This window comes from Sinohyriopsis cumingii, chromosome 15 (genome assembly GCF_028554795.1).
Source record: "Sinohyriopsis cumingii isolate HCF-2022 chromosome 15, ASM2855479v2, whole genome shotgun sequence".
Classification (NCBI taxonomy): domain Eukaryota; kingdom Metazoa; phylum Mollusca; class Bivalvia; order Unionida; family Unionidae; genus Sinohyriopsis; species Sinohyriopsis cumingii.
Genome location: NC_142975.1, coordinates 37,625,173 through 37,650,931, shown reverse-complemented (window position 1 = coordinate 37,650,931; position 25,759 = coordinate 37,625,173). Strand labels below are relative to the sequence as shown.

At 36.3% G+C, this 25,759-nt stretch overlaps 1 protein-coding gene across 2 annotated transcripts in view; it reads left to right on the top strand.

Moving 5' to 3' along the window:
- The window catches only part of LOC149781627 (bone morphogenetic protein 1-like), a 73,361-nt gene extending 50,385 nt beyond the window's left edge, over positions 1-22,976 (top strand). For both annotated transcript variants that reach the window (XM_089935685.1, XM_089935683.1), the window contains exons 9-14: positions 2,207-2,388; positions 6,011-6,161; positions 7,099-7,280; positions 15,932-16,103; positions 18,815-18,899; positions 21,462-22,976. In XM_089935685.1, coding sequence (XP_089791811.1) covers positions 2,207-2,388; positions 6,011-6,161; positions 7,099-7,280; positions 15,932-16,103; positions 18,815-18,899; positions 21,462-22,077 — 1,388 coding nt within the window. In that variant the 3' untranslated portion in view covers positions 22,078-22,976. The remainder of the gene's footprint in view (positions 1-2,206; positions 2,389-6,010; positions 6,162-7,098; positions 7,281-15,931; positions 16,104-18,814; positions 18,900-21,461) is intronic.
- Positions 22,977-25,759: the final 2,783 nt, after the last annotated feature.

Here is a 25,759-nt window from a genome sequence, read left to right as displayed (position 1 = left end):
TCCGAAACCCGATAATGCTTTCTGCAGTGTGACTAAAACATTAATTTCTGTTACCAAGAATCGATGACTGCATCGATAAATTGGAAATGCAAAGTATGTCACCAAATTTTAACTTTTGAAAGGATTTTAACAAACTCCACTGACAGAAAGGGCAAAGGAAATTTCGTCATTCGTGACTCCAGATGGACTTTATCAAGCTAAAGTGATGCCGTTTGGAATGAAGGATTCGCCAAGTACGTTTCAACGTTTAATGAACATGATCACTTGTGGTCTACATAATGTGATTCTTTCATCGATGATGTCATCATATACAACGACACCTAGAAAGAAAATTTAGCAACAATTCGGAAATTATTTGACAGATTCACTGATGCAAGTTTGACAAATAATTTATCCAAACGTGTGTTTTGTCGTGCTAGTGCAACATTTCTAGGACACATCATGGGACATGGACAGATTAAACCTATATATGCTAAGGTCAAGGCTTTCTCTAAATTCCCTGTGCCTGTCAGTAAAACGCAACTGATGCAATTTTTGGGTGTGGCTGGATACTTTCGGAAATTTTGTTCCAATCATTTCATAATTGCTGAACCTCTAACAAATTTATTGAGCAAGAAAACCACGTTTTATTGGAATGACAAATATCTAGAGGCTTTTGATCAGTTAAAAGCCATACTTAAGAGTGAACCAGTTCTTACGGCTCCAAATTTCAGCCAATCATTTAAACTGTCTGTTGATGCAAGTGATGTTGGGTTTGGAGCAGTATTGTTTTAAGAAGATAATAATGGTGTTGACCATCCAGTGTGCTTTGTTTTCTACGAAATTAAATAAGCACCAAAGAAATTTTTCTACAGTCGAGAAGGAAGGTTTGGCTTTGATATTGGCATTACATTACTTGGATGTTTACATTAGTAAAGCTCTTTTTCCGATAATTGTGTTTAGTGATCAAAGCCCTATTACTTTCATCGGCAAGATGAAAAACAACAATCAGAGCTTATAAATGTTCAGTTTGCTGTTACAACAATATAATATTGACATCAGGCACATCAAGGGAAAATACAATTTAAACGAAGATGCATTTTCAAGTGTTGACAAATGTATGGTTTCATGTATACTTTGTATTATTCATAAGATTTCTTCTTATGTTTTTTATATAACCCACATGTATAATTGAGCTATGGTAAAAAGGAAGCTCAATTATATAAATCTTTCTTTATCATTTATGGGGGAGCGTTTTGAACATTTAATATAGTTTGATTTGTTTCTTAGTTTTTAATATGTTTTGTATTCTATTTAAACTAAAAGATTATTGTATGCTGCGTAATTAGCATTGTATCTTGTTGCTCACTTTGTTCCAAAATCAATGACGGTTTTGGTAAATAACTTCTTTCAATTATCTTTCTCAGAGTAAGAACCAGTAAGTTGAGTCAAGGTCATACATGAACAACGTGTCATTAAGCATGTGCATTGGTAAACAAACTTGTAATTTTTCCAGAAGAATGAACGTTTGTCCCTCATCTGTTTTGCGTCTTAGTTAGAATTATTATTGATGTTTGGATAAAGAATTGTCAGTCGGGCTTTAACATCTGACACGTCTGGTTGTATTATGTTGTGACCAGTTTGGGCTGCATCTGTTTTCAAATTATTGAATTGAAGTGATTATTTTCTCTGGAAATGCAAATGTGCTCTGATATAATTCTTGGACACTGTATGTTATATGGAATTCAAAAGTGGAATAATATTTTCTGTTGTTCAACAAGAGACTGTTGACACATCAGTACAACGCTGACTATTACTGGCGTTATCGCCTTCTATCTTGAATTTCGTCGGAATTTAGCCTGAGTTTTGTTTACAACTTTACATTGATATGACTTGTATTTTTCATTTCTTTGATTATTTTTGGATTTAAAACCGTAAGTTCATTTTTTCCTCATTTTATACTTTGTATTCTAGGGAAAACAATTTGTCAAATTTTACAAAGCTTGTTGTCTTCACTCTTTTCTGTTACATATTTTAAGAGCATAGACTCGTAACAAGACATAACACTATTTTTGATACAAGAGTGATAATCCACATAATAATACAAACATAGATAACATCCACCTGAAGCAAGTTGAACGAAACTCATACTTCATGTTAGGGCAGCGTATTTAACTCTAGTGACTCAAAAAGGAATTCAATATTTTCAACGTTCTTCAAAATCTAGTTTGTGGAGGGACACTCGAGGGAAAATATGGAGAATTGATTGGTCCAAATAATGCGGTTGGATATCCGGAGAACCAAACCTGCACTTGGAACATCCGGGTTCAGAACGGGTACAAGCTGTTCCTCGCATTAAATGTCAACGGTTACAACGACAGGACAAACTGTTCGTTAGACCACATTCAGGTATATGGTTTATGATGCTTATTTTCGTGGCTGGGCCTCTAAGATAAAGAAAAGGAAATATAAAAAATGTCTTTAAAAGTTTTAAACAATTTCTCTTCTTCCAACTGTCCTGACTAACACGTATATGACATTGATCGTTGAGGATTAAAAACAATTCGTTGTGTCTCAGTATGTACATGAAGATCTTTTCATCACCTTGGTACCATGGTGAAATACGTTATTAATTTATTAGTTCCGTTCTTTATTTACATGCTGTAGACTGACCACACGTTTATAATTAAGTGAATATGGCAACACAACAGTGAAATGGCAGGGAAACAACTATCCTGGATTTTATCAGAAGGACCGGAAACTTGTTTCAAATTTCTGAGGTCATTCAGATTAACCGGTATGTGTCGTGAATCCTCTCTGAAATTCTCAACTAGAAATAAACACACACACTCCCAACTACGTCCTTAACAGTCTAAGGAATAAATGGTCTCGTATTATATTATTGTATGCTTGAAAAAGAAAGCCAGATGGCTTACAAGATCTGAATTCGCTTTTAGAGAGGATATACTTAAATATTTTGCCCATATTATATACACATGATACAATTTTTTCATAAATATTAGGACCGCTCCGGTGGCTAAGTCGTTAGAGCGGGAGGAGGGAGGTCGCGGGTTCGAGCCGCGGTTGAGTCATACCAAACATTTATAAAAAATAGTATTAACTGCTGCCTCTCTAGGCGCTCAGCATTAAGAGGTTAGTGTTAGGACCGGTGTGTCTAGTGTCAGGATAATGTGACTTGGTGGAACATCATGCTACATGTCTGCGGCATGATACCCCAGTGCTGGACATCACTATAAACTGTCACTGCAGAAATCGTACCGATATGACTTGTTAAAACTACCATAAAAATCCAAATCACACACACACACACACACCCCACACACACACACACGTTAGCACAGACTGAAGAAAATAAATACAAAACAGAAAACAGACCATTTTGATCACAAGGAAGTGTAGAATGCAGTAATATAGTCAGCAGGCATCACACCATTTTTTCTTATCAATATATGGTAATAATAATAATAATAATAATAATAATAATAATAATTTATTTATTTATTTAAAAGAGGTAAATCGATTAGTTATGTACAATTTATCTCCCTAGAGACCTTTCAAATATGTTCATGTCCTTCAGGGTAAAATTGTATTTCCTTTGGTGACTTTTGTATTAATTTAAAAAAAAACGTTTTTAAGATTATTTTTTACAGAATATTCTGAATATGATGATCAGAATGTGCCTTTATTGTATATCTAATTTAGTCGTTGACGATTGTGTTTCGTCATGTCTTCTTCATAATTACTCTCAGTATTATATAAACACATGATACATAATTACACTCAGTAGTACGCACATCCGAGATAATTTATTACACTCAGAAGTACGTACATCCCTGATACATAATTACAGTCAGTAGTACGTACATCCCTGATAATTAATTACTCTCAGTATTATCTACATCCCATATGCATAATTATGCTAAAGAGTACATGCATAACTGATACATGATTACTCTCAGAAGTAGAACGTACATCCATAATACATAATTACTCGCAGTAGTAGCAAGTACATAACTTATGTATAATTACGCTCACTAGTACGTAAATCCCCGATACATAGTTGCTCTCAGAAGTAAGTACATTACTGATACACAATTACTCACAGTATTATCTACATCCCTGATACATAATTTCGCTCAGTAGTAGTAGCAAGTACATAACTGATATTTAATTACATCCCATATGCATAATGACTCTAAATAGTACGGACATCCTTGATACAAAATTACTCTCAGGAGTACGTACATCCCCAATACATAGTTGCTCTCAGTAGCACGTCCATTGCTGTTACACATCGCTCCGGTGGCCTAGCGATTAAAGCGTCCCCCTCGGAAGCGGGTTTGATCCCCGGCCGCGTAATACCAAAGACTTACAAAAATGGTACTACAAACTGCCTCGTTTGGCGCTCAGCATTAAAAGTTTAGTGTTAGGACTGGTCGGCCTGGTGTCAGGATAATTTGACTGGGTGCGACATCATACTACATGTCTGCAGCATAATATCCAGGTGCTAGACACCACTATAAACTGTCACACTGCAGACATCGTAGCAATATGACTGAAAAAAAATGTTGAAGCTGGGTTAAAAATCCAGACACTCCCACACATTCCTGATACATAATTATTATAATTCGTACTGAAGATCCTTTAATCATGATTAGTCTCAGTAGTACATGCACCCAGGATATATAACTACTCTCAGTAATCCGCACATTCCTGATACAGAATAGCTCTTAGTAGTAGAACGTACATTCCTGATACAGTATTACTTTCAGTATTATGTACATCCCTGATACAGTATTACTTACAGTATTATGTACATCCCTGATACACTATTACTTACAGTAGTATGTACATCCCTGATACATAATTAATTTCAGTAACAACATTTTATCGCATGCATGCATTACGTAAGCACCTATTTTAAAGAACCAAGTTTTGAAAATTAACAAAACCATATTCAACTAAAGAACTTTTACTAAGCAGAGACACATCTTCAAAGGACAAGTTGTCACTTTCTGCACGTGATCTCCAAATAGAGGTTGTACACTTTTATTGATTTGAAAGATATTAAATCAACAACACAAAGTTATCACCATTTCATTATTAAGTCCCAGAAGGCCGTAAAACACCCGTTGTTGTCTTTATATGTTTGTCTATACCATTTAAAATATTGTTGTTTTTTTTAGTAATTTTGCTCAGAGGTTGTGTATTATGCGCTTCAATTTTTCATGAATAGTGTTTTCTATAATCAGTGAAGAGTGGAAACAAAGAAATAAAAATATGAATATCAATGAATGTGACGATATATTGCACAACTAGAATGCTTTGCCCTGGTCCTTCAGGTTTATTTCATAGACCAATTTTAAAAAAATTCATATTGTTCTATCTCTTCAAGCAATATGAACACAGTATTATTGTTATTATTATTATTATTATTATTATTATTATTATTATTATTATTATTATTATTAAGAGGAAGTATTGGATAAAGATATTTTGTACTGAAGAAATTATTACTATGGCAGTAACTTTCATTTGAACATTATGAAAAGAATCGGTCGTGAAGACGATCTCTCGAAACAAAAGGTCAGCAAACCATCGTATCTAAATCACACACACACACACACACACACACACACACACACACACACACATATATATATATATATATATATATATATATATATATATATATATATATATATATATATATATATATATATATATATATATATATATATATATATATATATATATATTCTTCAAGGTAGGCCAGAATTAGGAAAGGAACAAAAATGGCTAAATTTAGAACATTCACTGCTTTCTTTAACAGGGGTTTCAGACGCTTCAGTGTCATATTTATATATTCCACATTCTTAAAACTCGTTCTGGTTCTTGATTAAGGCCCTGACCGAAAATAAATGCACACGGTATATTTTCCATACGAATACTAGACAATGTTCATTTTATGGAGAAAAAAGTAGAACTTATCTATTATTAATGTTTCTAGGTTGAGGAGGAGCAGGGCGAACATGAGATAAACGGGAAGCGTTTTTGTTCTGGTGCCCTTACCTTGGAGCCCAAAAAGTCCGTGACAATTATCTTTCACTCTGATAATGACCCAACCACTGGACTTTCCTTCAACGCATCGTGGCTATCAAGTACATATTTTGATACTACTACTACTACTACTATTACTACTACTGCTACTACTACTACTACTGTTGCTACTACTAATTTATAATAATAATACACTAATGATGGCAGATGTTGAAGTGGTAGCGTCGCCAAGCTGCTTCTTCAGATAGTGTCATGTTCGAAAGGGCGCTTGGGATGATTTAGAGATGTAAGTTTCTCCCTGACTTAGAAGCCAAACTACTCGTGGCATAGGCATGTCATTGATCACTGAGACACGTGCCTATATTGATAGGCAGGCCAGAAATCATATCCGTATAAGTTTGTGCGGGTGGTTCTATTTTTAGCTCTGTCGTTAGTGAGTTTCCAGATAGCAAGTAGGTGAGTTCTTGTATCACATAATTTGTCTACAATAAGTGCATGGCTACCATGTAGGATTTGTAAAACACGTCGCGGGTTCAAACCCTGCCCAGATCAGCCCGAGAACATTACTCTCATTCACTGGCACTGCATAGCCTTTCAGGGATTAATGGACTATTAGCCTTCAAACAAACAAAATAAGCAAGATTATATTGGTTAACAAAGTGGTGGTATAATACACGTTACAGCTGAAGACGATACACTTGTTTAACACCATTATGTAATTTAATATGATTGTATTAGTGTGTAATATAATGTTATGTAATATCACTGATACGGCATACGTTTTATGAACATATTACGTATGACATATATGACGATACATAATAGGTTATTGGCATGCGCATTGTCATTCTCACAGTTTCACCCTTCACTTCTGTCTGTAACTGGACAGCGTGAGAGTACGGTAGAATTTCTAGACTGTGTCTCTATTTTACAAAACTTGTATAATGATCTAAACTTCTATAACAAGGAAGAGAAACGTCCTTACTACACAAACCATCTGGAGGGTTTAGTTCCATTGACCATTTCCTCCACTTACAGAATGTGGCGAGACTTTTGAATCGAACAGCGGAGAGCTGGCAAGCCCAGACTATCCTGTTGACTATGACCATGAAGTAAGATGCAACTGGACTATCCGGGTTTCACATGGACACACTATAACCCTTAATTACACTCTTCAAATGACTTCAAACGACAAAACTCCATGCCCGCCGTATGTACAGGTAAAGGTCTTATATAAGTTTATCCCCTTGTAAGTTATGTACCATATGTATATAAAATGCAAAGACTGCGCAGCATCAGCGACAACGTAAACAGAAGATGAATCATATGGGCAACAAGATGCATATATATATATATATATATATATATATATATATATATATATATATATATAGAGAGAGAGAGAGAGAGAGAGAGAGAGAGAGAGACTCCAGGTACATGATTTGTTTCTAAATTTTTGAATTTCTATTCATGACTATAAATTTTAATAATTGTCTATAGTTGGATTTGTAGAACAAAACTTGCATAGGTTCTATAAATAGATGCTTAGATACGTCTTAACAGTTACTAATAATATAATTATTAGTAAATATGTTTACGAAAGTCGGCCATTATACAGGTCGGTCAGGTTTTAACTTAGAACGATTAATTCCTCTTGGAATTATTTGGGCACATGAATAGGTATTTTGAAATGTTACATATTTCTTGACTGACGATAATAATATGGTAGGCCACGTTATTTGCAGCATTTGTAGAAAATTAATGAAATATTAAAATAATCATTGTCTTGCATTGGTGTCGGAGATGACATGAGGCTTTTCCCGAGACAAACGCTTGATCTCAAAAGAGGAATTTCCTATCCTATACTGGAGCATAATAAAGGAATCTTTTTCTCACATTTCCAAGCGAAAAATGAGGTGCAAAGTAAAATTTGCTTATTCTGAATATAGATATAACTTTCAAATAAACACAACTTCCGTTAACAAAACCGTTTAAGCTTAGGTCGGAGGTTAAGAAGATCGGCTTGCGTTGAAATATTCGTTGTAAACTTTAAGTGACCTTCAGATTTTCAATAACAGTGGTTGAAAATGCTGTGGTAATGGCAGTACACACCGTCCGAATTTTAGTGCTAATAGAAGGCGCAATGATGCAGATGAGAACAGGTAAGAATAAAGTCCACTCCTATCCATAAGATTAATCGAGACATACGATTCATCTTTGGCCTAGAATGTATTTAACTCTTATAAATAATAACGTAAATAGCAGTTTAAAATAACAAACAATTAAACAAACGGCTTATTTGACTAGAATTCGTATTCGAGAGGACGTGCTTGCGTTTTGGCTGATCACAGTGCGAAACAGCCTGTTTGAGAGCACGTTAAGGTCCACCACTGCTCGCTTTAGGATATTTTGCAATTAATCTTTGTTTTGATTATTGTAAAAGAATGTTGAGGTGCAGATGGATATCGGGAAGTGCCTGCTATTTTGTCAGCACTAAGGGCACAATAGTCCACGAGTCAGATTAAAGGTCACGTCTGAGATAGGACAGATCTCTCATGCACAGGTGTTCCGCACTGGAACCCAGGATCATACGTCTACAGGAATGAGAGAATAATAAAGTCCTTCATGTGCACCGTTATAGAATAAGAAGATTGCACCCTAGATTGTGAACGTTGCGCCATACGCAGGTTGGAATGCCCTTATGAAACAACGATGGAAAATGAATGTTTATTGTTTGCACATTCTTGGCAGCAAAGTGTGTTATAAACAAAATGACTCCAAATCGGTACACACAAAACATGAAAAGGACTAAATATACAGTCCATACAGCATGAAAGGACTAAATATACGCCACAGATATAAGCCCATAAAGCATATAAAAGAGTAAATATACGCTACAGATATACAGTCCATATTCAGAGAGAGGAAGAGTCAGAGGAAGGACTTCCTAAACCTAAAAAAGATATTGAAACGCAGATACATCAGATGAGTACATGAATAAACTATATAAAAATGCAGACAATTGTGACTTATTGAAACATATGACGTAATATAAATAAGTCTAAGTGATGATGTACTAGACAAAACGCTAATATGGACGTCATGTGATGAACGACAACAATCATGTGATAAATTATTGAGATATTGTTTAGCGTTGTTCTGCAGACGAGAACAAGATCCTACACATATAAATAGCAGCAGAGGGGGCGAATCGGACATTTTGTCCAATCGTCATTTTGCTTAATTATTACTTCTGCACTCAGCGGATCCGGTGTAGTCAGCGCTGGTAAAAAAAAAAACGACGACGTCGTTGGGGGATCGTCGCGTCGTCATTTGGTTTAATTAACACCTTCTGCGCGCCGATCCCCAGCGTCGTCAGCGTCCGGTAAGCACGTCGACGACCGCGTCGATGTCATCGCCCCCTCTGCTGCTAAGAAGTTATTTACAATGAGGGTCTTTATGATCTTACAAACAGAGTGATCACTAACTCCTCCTCCTGTAGATCAATTAGGTTATTTGACTGATCGGTGAGTTTAAAATTAATTCTCGTTAAAAACCGATCATGGCATCGCATATAGACCGGATTAATCGGATTCTCAACGATTAAATATCCCGGAGGGGCTGTTGGTGAAAATGAATAAAGGATATATCCCTGTTGAGCTTGATTTGATTGATTGGTATCCACCTGGTAACTCCCTTCGATAGCATCACACACTAGATTGATTGCTATCACCGATGCGATATTTACGTTGTACGGGGCAATATGCCTACCATCATCCCCGTTATCGTGTCTGAGGATATGAGTTGATGGACTGAGAAAATCATTAAGAGACTTTCTTAGTTCTGGCGCGTTGTATCCTGGAAACTTGAAATCGGATAAATCGGCTTCTGCGATATTATACTCGGTTAGGAATTTTTGTTTATTATCATCGCTGCTATCGGATATTGCTTTAACGATTCGTTCATTGATATATTCCATGTCTGATATAAGTTGATTTAACGCCTCAACGTGTTTTTGTGCTTTTGTTTCCCATAGCCGTCCTAGTTGTAATTGGTAATCACGATTAATCCCGATAAAATACTTATTAATATCACTTAAACTAATTATGGCCGCGTCGGACAATTTAGGAGTTTCCTTATACGAAAATATCCATTGCATGGTATTCCTGTCTTGAAATGTAAACCTACTGGGTAATAATAACACGCTTTTTATAATAGGCAAATCAATTTGATAAGTGGAATCAATCTTATGATACGATTGCTCATTCGTGTGAAATTCCCGCGGACTTTCATGAGGTGGATTCTTAGGCCATCCAAGTATGGTTCTTATTGAACTGTTATAGATATCAACCGTATACCCCGGTGTGCTTATTTCAATCGTCGACGATAACGTCGGTTCATGAACCGTAATAGCGATTTTTGATTCTTTTCCTGTGATCGATTTTATCCTGCGTTGAAATTCTTCATTAATTTGTTCTATTTGGTATGACCCAGTTGGTATTGTAACCTCCTCCCAGTCTGGGGTCCCATCGGGTTTATTTTTCCGTGCAAAAACCAGCGAGTTATTAGGTTGTTGTCCGTTAAATGCGTCCGCTCGAATATTAGGCCAACTGTGATATACTCGCAATTTTGCCAGCGCTATTTCCTTCACTGGAACCGGCGACGGGAAGTTCACACTGAATTCGGGTTTCGTTGACGTTATTGATATCATATTTGTTTGTACCGGAGTGGTGTTCTCCGCGATCCGCTGAAGTAATTGAAACCCTTCGGGGTTCAGCGACATTATTATTATTCGTTGTCTTTAGTGTCTAATTTCAACAACCAGGTGGTTCCGGCTTCCAGTTGAAAATCCTCGATTTTTGACATCGCGGAGCTATACAACTGGACCATCGTGGAGAATTCAACATCGGATACGAACAAATTATCAATTGACAACGAGATCAACCCGGATAATTTCGAGTACGCGTCGGATACTATTTGATGTTTTACTGTATACTCGTTGAGTTTTTTCTGAAAACACGATGATATCTTCCTAGTGATTGCGTTGGCGACTCCAGCAACTGTTGTCATCGCGGAGACAGCGATTGGAACAGCGATCGGGGCTATCGTGGTCACCGTGGATAAAATAACACCGGTGCCAGCTACTATACCCGACACCGAGTACACGACCGCGTCGATGGCGGTTATTTTACGACGGTATTTTTTTATTTTTGCACGGTATTGTTCGGAAAGCGTTTTTAAGTTCGCGGAGAATTCTTTTGCGGTATCGAATCGATATTGATGTGACGTCGGTGATACCTCTGATTCAATTTCCTTGGTGGTCATTTTTATTTTAAAAGAGCTAGTGTTTTTAATTACTTAGATTCGCTGCAAATTCCACATACCATGTAATGTTTGCCCCGGCTAGATTTCTATCAACGGCATAAATTGTAAACAGTTCAGTTGCGTTCTTGTCTATAATTGTTGATATTGTATTGTTAAACCCGGATGAACTCGACGATAATATATTAAACTGCATCATTGAAACCAGTGTCAATCGATAAATACCCTTAACAGTTGCGGTAATATTTACTGTATTCTGTGTAGGAGTCCAATCGAATGATCCATGCCGAATTGTGTATACTGTGTTGATGATGTTCTCATGAGGGATTTTTATTTTTTCGAATTGCTCTGCTACTCTCGGTAGCCCGTCTTTAATCGCTTCAACATCAGTTTTAATCGTTCCTATTTCCTGTATATGCGTGTCCACATCTTTTTTGTTCGCTGCAACCCTAGTAATGAGTGTATTTATTTCCTGTATATGCGTGTCTATACTTTTTTTGTTCGCTATAACATTAATTTTGAGTACTTCTATTTCCCCTTCATGCACGTCTATACTTTTTTTGCTCGCTATAGCGTTAGTGTTAATTGTTTCTATTCTCTGTCCATGCGCGTCTACATTATTTATGACCGTTATAACATTAGTTTTGATTGTTTCTATTTCCCGTGTATTCTCGGTCATACTTTTTTTGTTCGCTGCAACATCAAGTTTGATTGTTTCTATTTCATATGTATGCACGTCTATACCTTTTTTGTTCGCTGCAACATCAGTTTTGATTGTTTCTATTCCCCGCCAATACGCGTCTACATTTTTTTTGTTCGCTTCAATATCGGTTTTGATTGTTCCTATTTCCTGTGTATGCGCGTCCACACTCTTTTTGCTCGCTTCAATATCGGTTTTGATTGTTCCTATTTCCTGTGTATGCGCGTCCATATTATTTATGATCGTTGTAACATCAGTTTTGATTGTTTCTATTTTCCGTCCATGCGAGTCTACATTATTTATGATCGTTGCAACATTAGCGCCGATTATTCCTATTTCTCGTTCATGCGCGTCTACATTCCCTTTGCTCGTTGCAACATTAGTTTTGATTGTTTCTATTTCCTGTCTATACGCAATGATATCATTTATAGTTATTGTGATTTCATCCGGCTTGGTATTTTTTTTACCAAAGAATTTATCAAAGTTGTCATCGATCCTGTTAACATTTTTTCGTAACGTGTAAAATTGGCCCGACAGCGTCGTAAACTCCGAAATAGTATTCTTTATTGTTGCAAGATTTGGTTCGGTTACCGTCGGGGTCCCAAAAAAACTAGCGGTAGTGAGTTGTATATCGGTGACAGATTTTTTCACCCGCGCGTCGAATTCGATCATAGATATATTCAACGATGTAAGTCTGTCTCGAACGGATGTTATCTCATTCATCACCTCCGATATATGTTTACCCGGTTTGAGTCGTCCGTCGCCGGTATACAACGCGATAGTGCCATTGGCGACATTAGGATGTCGTATTAAAACGTCATCCAGCGACACATTACTGGATTTCAATTTACCCTGGCGGTCTTGAAATACAACTATTTCACCTGGGTCAACACTTGTTAAATTCAACGTATCAGCGATTTCATCCTCGATTAGTTTTTTTATGTCATCGGTGGTAGGCGTTTCCGTGGGCTTTTTCAGCGCCGAAACCGGTCGTCCCCAAATATCAATCATTATTATCTAATGTAATTGTCTCTAAATTTCCCACTAGTGTATTCGTTTACAACCACATGAGGTGGTTTCCGCGATGATGAAATCGCCACGAGCACATTCAATCACGGTTAGCGCGTATTTGTAACCGTTGTCATGCGGCAGAAATAGTATATCAGCCTGATGAACTTCATTAGGTACGCTGACATCAAAGCGCGAGAAGTTGATTTGTTTAGGCGGTGGTAGATAGATTTGCCATATAGCCTGTTTGGATAACCAATTAGCCGCAGTGGTCTTTGTTACCTTTGCAGCGCTTGCAAGCTTACCAATTGCGGCCTTCCCCTTCCAGTATCCTCTCGGAGAATAATAGATGGAATCCATCGTTTTTCTTGGATGATTGTTATTAATTACCAGCGCCAATCATTAATTTACCTTTCATAGCCGATTTTACCAACCATGAGGCCAATTTTTCTTTGACGGATTTATCAGGAATAGCATTTAGCGCGTGAATTAATTTTACATCCGCGATATGACGCTGTTGCAGATCGCTACTTTTGTAAGCAACATCATGAGCATGACACGCCTTATCGATAGCGTTTATTGGATACTCACCGGGTTTGGGCTGATTTTGATCATCGAGTCTAATATCTAATCGTGTTCCGGGGCCACAGTAGTTATATCCTGGGAGGTGTTTTTCTCCTGGATACTTTGCCCACGGTGTTCCGGGGAGTTTTGCCAATTTGGCTGCGATGTCACCTCCTCGCTTTTTTTTAAAACATCTCCGGGTCTAATAGAAATAAATCTAAATTTCTTTGTACCGCATTGTACACACTTACCAGTAAGCGCCGATCTGTTATTTCTTGTCGTAACGGTTGTCATATCATTTGTGCCAGTACGCACTCTACACTTCACACAATATAGATCCATAATTTATGTATAGAGATATGAATATAATTGATTTTTCGGCGACTAAAACAAGAGAACCAGTTAAGCATGTTGCAGCGTTACCAAACTCGATCCGGATGATTATCATCGGACCATCTGGATCCGGCAAGACGCAATTGTTACTCAATTTAATAATGAGATGGATGAAGTGGGATAAGTTGTATTTGGTTGCTCCTAGCGTAGATGATCAACGATGCTACGAGGTGTTGAAAGATTTCAACGAGAATGCATCAGCGATCGCTAAAAAGAATGTTATTGAGTTTATTACGGATATCAATGATGCACCGGGTATTGATGATATTGATGGCGACGTTAACAATCTAGTCGTGTACGATGATGTTATGTTAGACAATCAAAAGAACCCAGCTAGGATATTTTCCAGAGGCAGGCATAAAAACACTGACGTGATATATGTCACTCAACGATACACTCAGATTCCAAAAGTAATCAGAGATAACTGCAATATTCTTGCTGTATTCAACGGCGTTGATACACACACGCTACGAAATATTTGGCAGACATGGTGCGGCGGTGACATGGACTTTAATGTTTTTCGAAACTTTTTTAGTCATGCTCAGTCGACCCCACATGGATTCATAACGATAAATTTACATGATCCTCGGACACGATATCGTATCGGACTTGACCAAATATTCGGTTAGTTGTAAATAATTTTCATTGTAAATAACCACTTAGCAGCAGAGGGGGCGATGACATCGACGCGGTCGTCGACGTGCTTACCGGACGCTGACGACGCTGACGACGCTGGGGATCGGCGCGCAGAAGGTGTTAATTAAACCAAATGACGATTGAACGATCCCCCAACGACGTCGTCGTTTTTTTTTTACCAGGCGCTGACTACACCGGATCCGCTGAGTGCAGAAGTAATAATTAAGCAAAATGACGATTGGACAAAATGTCCGATTCGCCCCCTCTGCTGCTTAAATCGTATAAATTTCTGTCTGACCTCGTCTCATTGTTATCCCACTTAACATATATCTACAAATATATAAATTTTAGAAATTCCTGTCTGACCTCGTCTCGCTGTAATCCTACTACACATGTATAAATGTTAGAAATTTCTGTCTAACCTCGTCTCAGTTATCCCACTACACATATATCTACAAATATATAAATTTTCGAAATTCCTGTCTGACCTCGTCTCACAGTAATCCTACTACACATTTATAAATGTTAGAAATTTCTGTCTGACCTCGTCTCACTGTTATCCCACTACAACATATAAATGTTAGAAATTTATGTCTGACCTCGTCTGATTGTTATCCTATTACACATACTTAAATGTTATAAATTTATGTATGACCTCATCTCACTGTTATCCTACTAACATACATAAATGTTTGAAATTTCTGTCCGACTTGTCTCACTGTTATCCTACTTTACATGACGATACACTGGCGTCCATACTCTATTATTTTGATGTCGTTATCTCTATGACGTCATTAATTTCTGCTATTTTCAAAAGCATTTATTTCAGAACTAGATTTTCTATCGGTTATTCATATATTTTCTTAATACTTAGTAAAGATATCAAACACAGTAATGGAGAGACATTATTGAGAAACACAGAGCAACGTGGTTCGTGTTTCATTGGCTATCTAAGCTCATTGTCACTTACATTTGCGGCTAGCATCAGACATTTGCAAGTACGAAATCTAAGTTTATCGTGAATATAAACGGTATTATTAAGGAACGCAAATAGCCGTGCTTTTGTCCAGTAATGTACTATATAGGATGCAGGTATTACACGTAAATTTATCAGACTAGTCTAGAAAAATGGCCATAATAGAGATACCGAAAACGGACCAAAGATTATCAAGATCTTATTAAGTTTTAAGACATATTTTTCAGAGAAGTTTTAGAAGTACACTATCAAAACTTATTTCTTTTCATAAGGTGACAGAGACAGACTCCAGTGCTTCGAAGGTTCTATGTAAAAGCTATACGTTTGCAGTCCATCGATCCAGCTCCAATACCCTCCATATCTCCCTCACGCATGAACCGAGTATGAGCTACGCTAGATTTTATGCTAAATGGCACGCGGAAAAAACTCTGACGTATAAACAAGGTATTCATGATGAAACGTATACTCTTTAAATTGCAAAGATTTTCATTTCGATCTGCTTTGTTGTTAGAAGCTAGTAATGGATAGTAGTGGCTATCAATGACCAACCGCCTTTTCGTGCATTCGTCCACCAATTAGGGTTGTAACCGACACAGCTCGGAAAGTATTTGGCATGTTTAGACGTCCTACAGATCAAACATCATCGATTGGTCTTTTTGAACTTGTCTCTTGACCACCTATTTTCCAGTTTTCTGCCAAGTTATGTCCCTTTAATATTCAAGTTACTATGTGTCACATATGATAAACATATCATATTGGATATATTTGTAAACACGTGACGTAGAACAGCAGCTGTTTTCTAACATTACAGAACCTGTCTTAAATTCAGTCTTTGCTTCAACCCATATTTCTGACATCTATTTAATCAGCGATAGCTAATGATAGTCTATATATCTGGATTATTAAGACTAGACCTTGAATACAACATTTTGTTCTGTGTAGACATGTTGTGCATTTCATTCGATTCAGGACAATATTCATGGCTCAGAGATAGCTGTTGAACGCACGATCAATCGATAACTCGATAGCTCCATATCATGTTTTCTATGCATCTTCGTTCCTATAGATGTTACAGACCTTGCTAAATGATTGGGTAAAATCTTACCTATTTTGTGTTTATGCTTATAGGTTTCTTTCGCTTTTAATCTTTGCCTTCCCCAGATTTCTAACCACTTTCTAAGCAAGTATGTAAGTAAGTGAGTAAGTGTTTGGTTGGGTTGGGTGCTTTACGTAGTAGTGAAGTTATTTAGTGCCGATACCTTTGGTATGGAGTACCGTGCCCAAGTCATAAGTAATTAAGTCATTAAAAAAAGTAATTCATGCCTTAGTGCGTACGCCAGCTACAGAACTAGCTATCTAGTTAGTTGGCTGTCGAATTGCTGATTAGTTTGTTGCAAGCAAGAACTAGTGAGGGTTGTCTGGATGAATGTTTAGTAGACAGATACGTAAATGAGCAAGCATGCGGTTTAATTTGGTCTGTGTTTTACGGTACAAAAACGCAGGAATGTTATTTATTGTCCAGACAACTGGGGTAAAGTGCCTTGCCAAACTAGCAAGTATGTATTTTGTTAAGTAATTCAATACAATATTACGCTGTGCAGCTAGTTAAATTGTTATCTAGTTATCTATTTGGTTTGGTTGTTGATTAATTTCTTAGTAAACAGAAACGTTTTTCTGGATTTATGGCTGGCTGGCTGAATTAATAATGTATTATATAAATATAGCTGTCAGTAAAGTATCAGTATCAGCCTAATGACCAACATACATCCTATCAACCATCTATTAGAGACGAAGGCTGTAACTGGTTCATCCAAATCACAATACGTTTATCTAAACTATAGCATTGACAAGTCATTCATTACATTAATAACAAAATGTGTTGCTTGAGGGTCTTTACTACGTAATTAGACTGTATAGCATAGCATAACTGATTAGCTAAATACATATAGTATTATAGGCAAGTGAATATAGGTAACATTGATAAGGATATCTGAATGTATATATGTCACTTGCGTAGTACGTAAATGATGCAAATATGATAGGAAAAAAGTAACTCAAAAATGCAAAGACAAATTACTCCTGAAAAAACAACACATTACGCTGTAATAAAGACAGTATGTTAACTTGAATTATTGCTAGCATTTTGTTATAAGTTCATCATACCTTTTGAGACCTTTGACAAGAATATTCGATCGTCAGGTACTATAGAATTTGCCGGCCTCAAAAACTTAGAAAGGAAAGAGAAGATCCAATATGGCGGATCGGACAAATTCATTAAATCATATACATACAAACCGTTAAGAGGGGTTTGGATTTTGAGAGATATTTTAATTGTATTTAACATATGTAGTTTGTTCTCTGTAAAGTAAACCGAATTCAGCAAATTAATGGTTTTGAGGAAATTGAGGATGGACCCTACAGAGTGGATGGGATAGGTTGATATTTGGTTTCGAGTGTCTGGTAAAAGTTCGTATGATCGCAGGATACTTTTTGGGGGAAAATTGAAGAACGACGTTTAACCGAGTGTTCTGGAGCGTTTATTGCACATCAAACATAACGGAACGTTTACATAATGGTGCGGGGTTGATTGACGTTTTTTGAAGTACTAGGGAATCGGACCATTGCTGAAAATTTATTACGGTTTGAACAGTAGTAAATATATTCAGAAGCAGTCTTGTCATGAGTGGTCTCCTACAAAAATAATAAAAACACGTTTCCAAGGAAACCTACATATTGACAATCTCGTGAATATTCGAGGACTCGGGATTAGAAAACCGATATCGTCGTTAATTGTTTGAGACGACCTTTTCATAGCACATATGATATATATATATATATATATATATATATATATATATATATATATATATATATATATATATATATATATATATATATATATATATATATATATATATATATATGTGTGTGTGTGTGTGTGTGTGTGTGTGTGTCTTTATCCACCTCAAAATATGGTGTTCTATCTATAAATCAATAAGTCACACTCTCTACCTTGAAATATAATTATATATTTCTGAATCTATTCGATACAAAAAAAAAAAACACAAACTGTCTTCCGGTAGATCTGTCGTTTACCATTTATTCTGGAGAAGTAGTTCTATTATCCGTTGTATTATTGTGATTTTCTTTTTCAGATGTTATAATACAAATTGCTGCACCACCGATGGCATTCGTCATTGTCTTATTGATTAGTGTTCTCATAGTGCAGAAAAGAAAATCGTAAGTATACTACATCCACTCGCCCCACTCTCTTTTTAGCATCTTCCTATCGACATTGTTACCTCCCCTGAAGACGTTGCTGGTTGACGTATGGGTTAATGTTCCATTGTTTGTATTAAACGAAAGCATTTTCTTATATCACAGAAAGAGTTGCTAGAAAACTGATGCTGCTTAACCTTCAGAAAGACATATTTGGAGATTCTTCGTCTTGAGCTCAAATAGATTTCGTGTCAACCAATCAAAAGAACTTTATTTTTGAGAAATAATTTCGATTGGCACATATCAGTATCAAGTCCCAGTCTCGTATCATCACCATTTACATTAATCGAAGTGATATTCTGATACGATAACTAGTATAACTTTTATTTATTCTTCTTTGATCTCCTTTGCTAATAGATGTTCGCCACTTAATGCACATTAAAAAATAACAATTTAATTACTTGTTTTGGCGTTTACAAACATGTTTGCCCTTTTCCTTTCCAGACCATTTTTGATCCTTTCATTTGCTTTGAGAGCCATTCCTGTTTCGTATCGATTCTAACAGTCCTTCAATCTTGTTTTTTGTATAAATTCTAAACATTTGAAAATAACCATTCGTATAACATCTATGCTATAGGGTCAGCGTACCATTTCCGACCGTACCGTATCATTCTAAGCCGTCTTTCTCGTCTTCTTATGCTATCTAACCATATTTGTGTCATTAAACATTTCACATAGTTCTATCTTTGTACAGTTAACTATGAGCCAAAAGATGTTACTAATCTTGAAGTAAAACTCAAGTTTATGCAACAGCATATTTATGACGTCATTGGATAATATCCCGTGACAAGTGTTACGGCAATTTTGCAAGCTAATATAAGAGAAACGATAGATTGACAGAATGTTTTAATTTTCATAGTGTCTTTTCACCAATGTATTTAACTGTAGAGAGAACCATATCATTGCTGGATATAATCCGAGGACAGCAATCAGTGATCGCTTGTTGTCGTTTATAAACTATTCAATAGAAAAGGCAATAAATATTGTACGCATAGGCATTTCGAATGTAGTTAGATGCTCAGTTTGTACCTATAGGCATTTGGAATGTAGTTAGAAGCTGTTTTTGTAGCTGTTGACATCCAGAATGTAGTTAGATAATCATGTTGTACCTATTTAAATTCGGTCATATCTGTACCTATTGGCATTCGGAATGTAGTCAGATGCTCATATTGTACCTACAGTATTTCGGAATTTATTCAGATACTCATCTTGTGCCTATTTACATTTGGTTATATCTGTACCTATTGGCATTCGGAATGTAGTCAGATGCTCATATTGTACCTACAGGATTTCGGAATTTATTCAGATACTCATCTTGTACCTATTTACATTCGGTCATATTTGTACCTATTGACATTCGGAATATATTCAGATGCTCATATCATGCATGTTAGCATTCGGTCACATTTGTACCTACAGGATTTCGGAATTTATTCAGATACTCATCTTGTACCTATTTAATACATTCGGTCATATTGTACCTACAAGCATTTGGAATATAGATAGATTTTCATGTTGTACTTCACCATTTTATGAATAAAGTTAAACTCTCGTGTTGTGCCTATTTGCATGTGCAATATAGTTAGACTTTCATGCTGTACTCTGCCATTTTGGAAATGTAGTTAGACTCTCATGTTGTGCCTATCTGCATGCGGGATATTGTTTCATGTTGTTATCTTTGCCATTTTTAGAATGATGTTAGACTCTCGTGTATGCGGATTAGGGGTTAGATGGTGGGACTAAAAGTAGATAGTTATATTATTAATTACTTTTTACCTGATGGTAACTTTTTAATATTAATTTTGCTTTCTACAGTACGGCATATGTCTAACAAAAGTGGTAGAGAGGTTATGTTTTTCTTCCATTCTTATATTGTAAGCAACAACAACAAAAATGATTTCACTAGATTAATCCTAGATGAAAGTCGATAGTTGAGGCCTGGGTCGATATTGCTTTTCCGTTTTAATGACATATTTTGTGTTAATCAAAATATTGATACATATATCAAAGTTGTTTATGCACAAGGGATATGCTTTAATAATTTTAAGCACTCAATTATCATTTTATTTCTTCCATCAAGATGCCATTCCATTACAAGATCATTTTATTTCTCTCACTGTCTGTCTGTCTGTATCTTTGTCTCTCTCTGTCTCTCTCTCTGTCTCTAGAGATGCATGCTATTGTCCTGACGACCAGTATACAGTTTCTGCTGTTTTGCAGTCAAATTACGCTATGACGAGTGCAGTATGTTTCAATGTAGTCGTAGTTCCGCACCTAAAGCCAATGTTCATAAATATAGAATTCTCAAGTTTTTGTCACAAGATACGCGCACAAATAGATGTGATCAGATGTGAGGTATAAAGTCCTCTTGACTTTTGAACTTTGTATATTCAACAGGTTCGTGGCGAGGGTCACATAGAATTGTCAATTTCACGTTCGCAACAGGCAGTCTCTGTTTTGTCCGATACAGATCTAAATTATTGTAAATATTTGTCCTAACCCTTTTTTCCGTCTTTCTTCAAGGAAATTCTGTTTCTCAAAGGAAGCTGAAAAGGCCACTTATGGCACAGAAGAAATCATGTACGACTCGATAGATGAGAAAGATATTAATATGGAAACTAGTAAGCTGCCAATGACCAAAAACATTCATCATTTAAGTAAGAAGCGCATTGAACATCAAACCTTTCGTCGAAGACTCCCAAACCCACCGATGGACAGACTTTCTTCATTGCTGGCTCGAGTCAGGAAAAGCATGCATTTCGGAAATGAACACGATACAGCATATGACAAGTCAACGGAACGACGGCACGTATCGTTTATAGGAGATCACACCGAGCTCCATGAATGCTGGCATGAAGTTACGCATTCGATACAAGAAAGATTTTCACAAGAACTTCAATCTACAATAGAGAGTTTAACAAATGCAGGTTATATTTCTGCTGTTGAAGTTGACATGGGGAACAAAGAACGTGTCTGTTACTTGAATACTGTTGAAACCGATTGTGTAGTCTTTGACAAATCTGTTGAGACATCAGATAATGAAGGATACATAACTGCGGTACATTCATTCGCGACCGAAAAAAGTCCTTCAATCGTTGATTCAGATCCAGTCAAATCAAGGAGCGATATTCACCGTTAAAATGATTAGCTGCTTAATAAACCATTCAGCAAACCTGATAGTACAGCAAGTCTAGAAATAATGGATGTTTCCAAGGAAAATTAATGGATGCAGGATGCAGTTAAATTTATAAGACAAAAACATTCAAAAAGGATAGAGAAGCCGACCAGTCAACATATTCCTGCCTAGCGCTGTTTGTTTACCTAGATAGTGATAAATAACAGACCAATCAAGATTTTTGTTTGACAAATTATTGAACATATTAGTAATATTTTGTTGCAGAAATACAAACTTTAATGACAGTACTTGACGCATATAATACAATGATCTTATACAGGAAATAATCTATTCTTTTCAGATGAGGATACTGACGTATTATACAAAATACTGCATTTGTAAGCTCGCTTAATATGGATTTTCTTACTGATGAAAATAATAGACCATATACTTCAATGTCATGTTTCGTATAAAAGAAAACTATGTACAAATGAATGAGCTTAAAATCAAAGACACATTCACTTATATGAATACTGATGCAATTTGCAGCAAAGTGTCATGCAGTGCGTATTATGTATTTCGATAATGTTCATGACTAACAGGCTTTGGGCTGAACATTGACCGTTCATCAGAGCCGAGATAACTAAAATTATTTATTACGTTGTACCATATTTGTTTAAAGATGAACGTGTTTGACATGATTAGCACTTACCCACACCGAAATGTTAAATGATTATAAACAATTTCCTCAAACCGGTTTGAATGATTTAAAGTCATCCAGTGGTTAATTAATGTGATATGAGGTTAAAAAACTGTTTAGTGTGTAAAACAAATTCACCAAAAATATGAAAGACAAAGATAAAGGGAAGTTCTGTAAAATTCACACTGTAATCGCAATAAAATTGGTTCTCAGTTTATTAGAATTTTGAAAATGTGACGAATCACCCTTCTAATCAGGCAGGAGCAGGGTAAGTTATTAAGCGAGATATTTTTCTCAAACTCTGTTTTCAATATTATAATAAAGAAAATATATCTCTATTCATAGAAGCGTCAGTAAAGACGGCATATTGTTTCGTTGATACCCATCTCTATGTCAACAATTCAGTTTCGAATCCCTTTTAGTATCATTCCATAGTAAATGCTGGAATCATGCATAGTCCGATTCTTCCAAACTTACAAAAAGGTTGCGTGTTGTTCTTCTCAGAATGACTGATCTAAATTGCTGCATAATGTTTGTATATTTTGAATTCTTTGCGCTTTTGGAGATTAGCAATTTTCAGTCAAAATGTTCTTACAGCTTATAGATAAACTGCTTTCCCTGTTGGATGAAATTTCTATGCAGGTATAATTAACCTGAGAAGAATTTCTTTTATTAGTTTCGCTTTGCATTTATTTGACATTGTGCAGTAAAAATGTTATCATCATAATCTATAAAAAGCATGACCTATGTCAATTTAGGAAAGTAGCAGAGAGGGCGAACAGACTCTAATTGACTCACCCTCGAATTACAAAAAAAAGCCTTCCTGAAAATCACAGACAAAATCGCATGGGGGGCATTGCGGTGACTGGGTGCCGACTATGAGACGTCGCCCTCTCTGCTGCAATCAATTAAAATCATTGTTATAACAAATAATGGTCGATCCAGAATCTTACACTGCACGTCTAGCTGGACAGCGACTAGAAGAAATTAAGAAATTTCTCCCCGTGAGAGATTCTTGCAGAAAAAAAAAAAAAACTACAAGAACGGTAAGGATCCTAAGTTGAATTCGCTGCAGGTGTAGAACAATTATTTAAGCCTATCACAACAGTTACTGAAAAAGTCGTAGCGGCTACTGAAGGTCTACTTGCGTCAGTACAATAAACTGCTGAACAAACTGGAAAAATAGCGGCAAGAACTAAACAAACAAAAAAGATTTTACGAGTTCTTCCAAATGACGTAGCTGCTGCACAACCTCCAGCCCACCCAGGGTCGACGAAGAAATATTTTAAAGTATTGACAGAGTTCGTACTGAAATCGCCAGCGTAGAAAAAGAACTTGCACCTAAACCTAAAGTAAGAAAAGAAAATATTGAACTGACTAAAAAATTTAACAAGGTGTTGTTGAAGAACTTAGAGAAACAGTTAAAAAGAAATATTTTTCTCGTGTTGCATTTGATAGTTTTCCTCAAATGTCTAAATTTTAAACCTTAGTACTTTAACATAAATACTGATAGTTATTTTAAATGGCTATATCGCGTGTATTATAACAAACCCCAGGCTAGAAATAATGACGAAGTACACATTGATTATATTAACGACATAAATAAATTTTATTTGGAGTCAAAAACTTCAACAACAACAAAGACTACACACACACCCAGCAGGAACCTTCATATCAACTTCCTCCACCGCAGCAACACATAAAAAGAACAACAATCTTCTTCACCGCAGCAAACGTTGATGTCGGAACTTGAAAAATCTACAGAACAACTTAAAAAAGTAGAAAAATCGCCCTTAAGACTATTTAAGAAAAGCGCGGAAACAACAAGTGAGGAAGAAGGAGCAACCGGAAGTGGTTTTACTGGAAATGGTCTTGTTACTCCATGCCCTAACACTATTCTTTCTGACGTAGGACGACTAGAAGTTCTCATAGGAGGAAAACGTGCTGGCAATAATTCTCCACAAATAATTAATGAAGCAGCTGATATTTGTCAACTATTAATCACAGGTGGTATCGTGGATATTAGCATTTACCGGGAACTTATTGATGAACTCGTTGACAACCTTGACTAAATGACTAGTTGTCACAATGATAAATTGCAAGTAAAATAAGATGATCGATCACAATACTCAGCTTGGATCTGTCATGGTCAGGGTAATAAACTCACGATTACCAACCAACAGAGTGATTTATGGAGATGGACTTGGTGATGATGTACAGGGATTATTCAGAAGGTTAGCTCCAAAAGTAGTACCTGTCGCAAAACAATTATCGATGAAAGCTATTGACGTTGTTCGTGAAAAAGCTCCTGGTACAATCGTCAACGTTGCTGGTAAAGCAATCTCGGCAATGAAAGAAAGACTAGCACGATTAATACGCAGACAGCAAGCGGTCCGACCACAACCAGTGAAATTACAAAGCACTGAAGTTATGCCTGCAAATGTCAGTAAAATAATAAATCAAGCTGCAAATCAGAAACTGGCATCACTAGCAGATCAAGGACCCAGTGAATTAGGGCATAATATGTCAAATTTAATATCAGGAAGCGACGTTTTCCGAAGGCGGTAATCCTCGTGTTAGACGAAAAATAATTATAATAAAACCGTTTAAACGTATATTCGACACAGCATTTTATACGGAAGCACCAGTCCTTAAAGATGAGTCTGTATGTGATTATCAATTTTATTCTTATGACCTCACGACTACCAAATCAGCGTGGAAGAATTCAATTACAAGTCCATGATACAAGCAGATACTCTCTAGCAACTGAGGCTTTTATTGAGGTATAATGTGAAATTATAAAAAACAGAAGATACTGTATATGCAAATGAAGTACGAGGTGGTTTTGTCAGCGACGGCATCATGGCATTGTGTGATAGCTCCACCTATATGATCGATGGAGAAAGCATCGAGACAATTCAGAAAGATGTTGACGTTGCTACAACAATAATTGGACTGGCAAGATACTCTGATGATTATACAAAATCAGCAGGCCCCAAAATGATG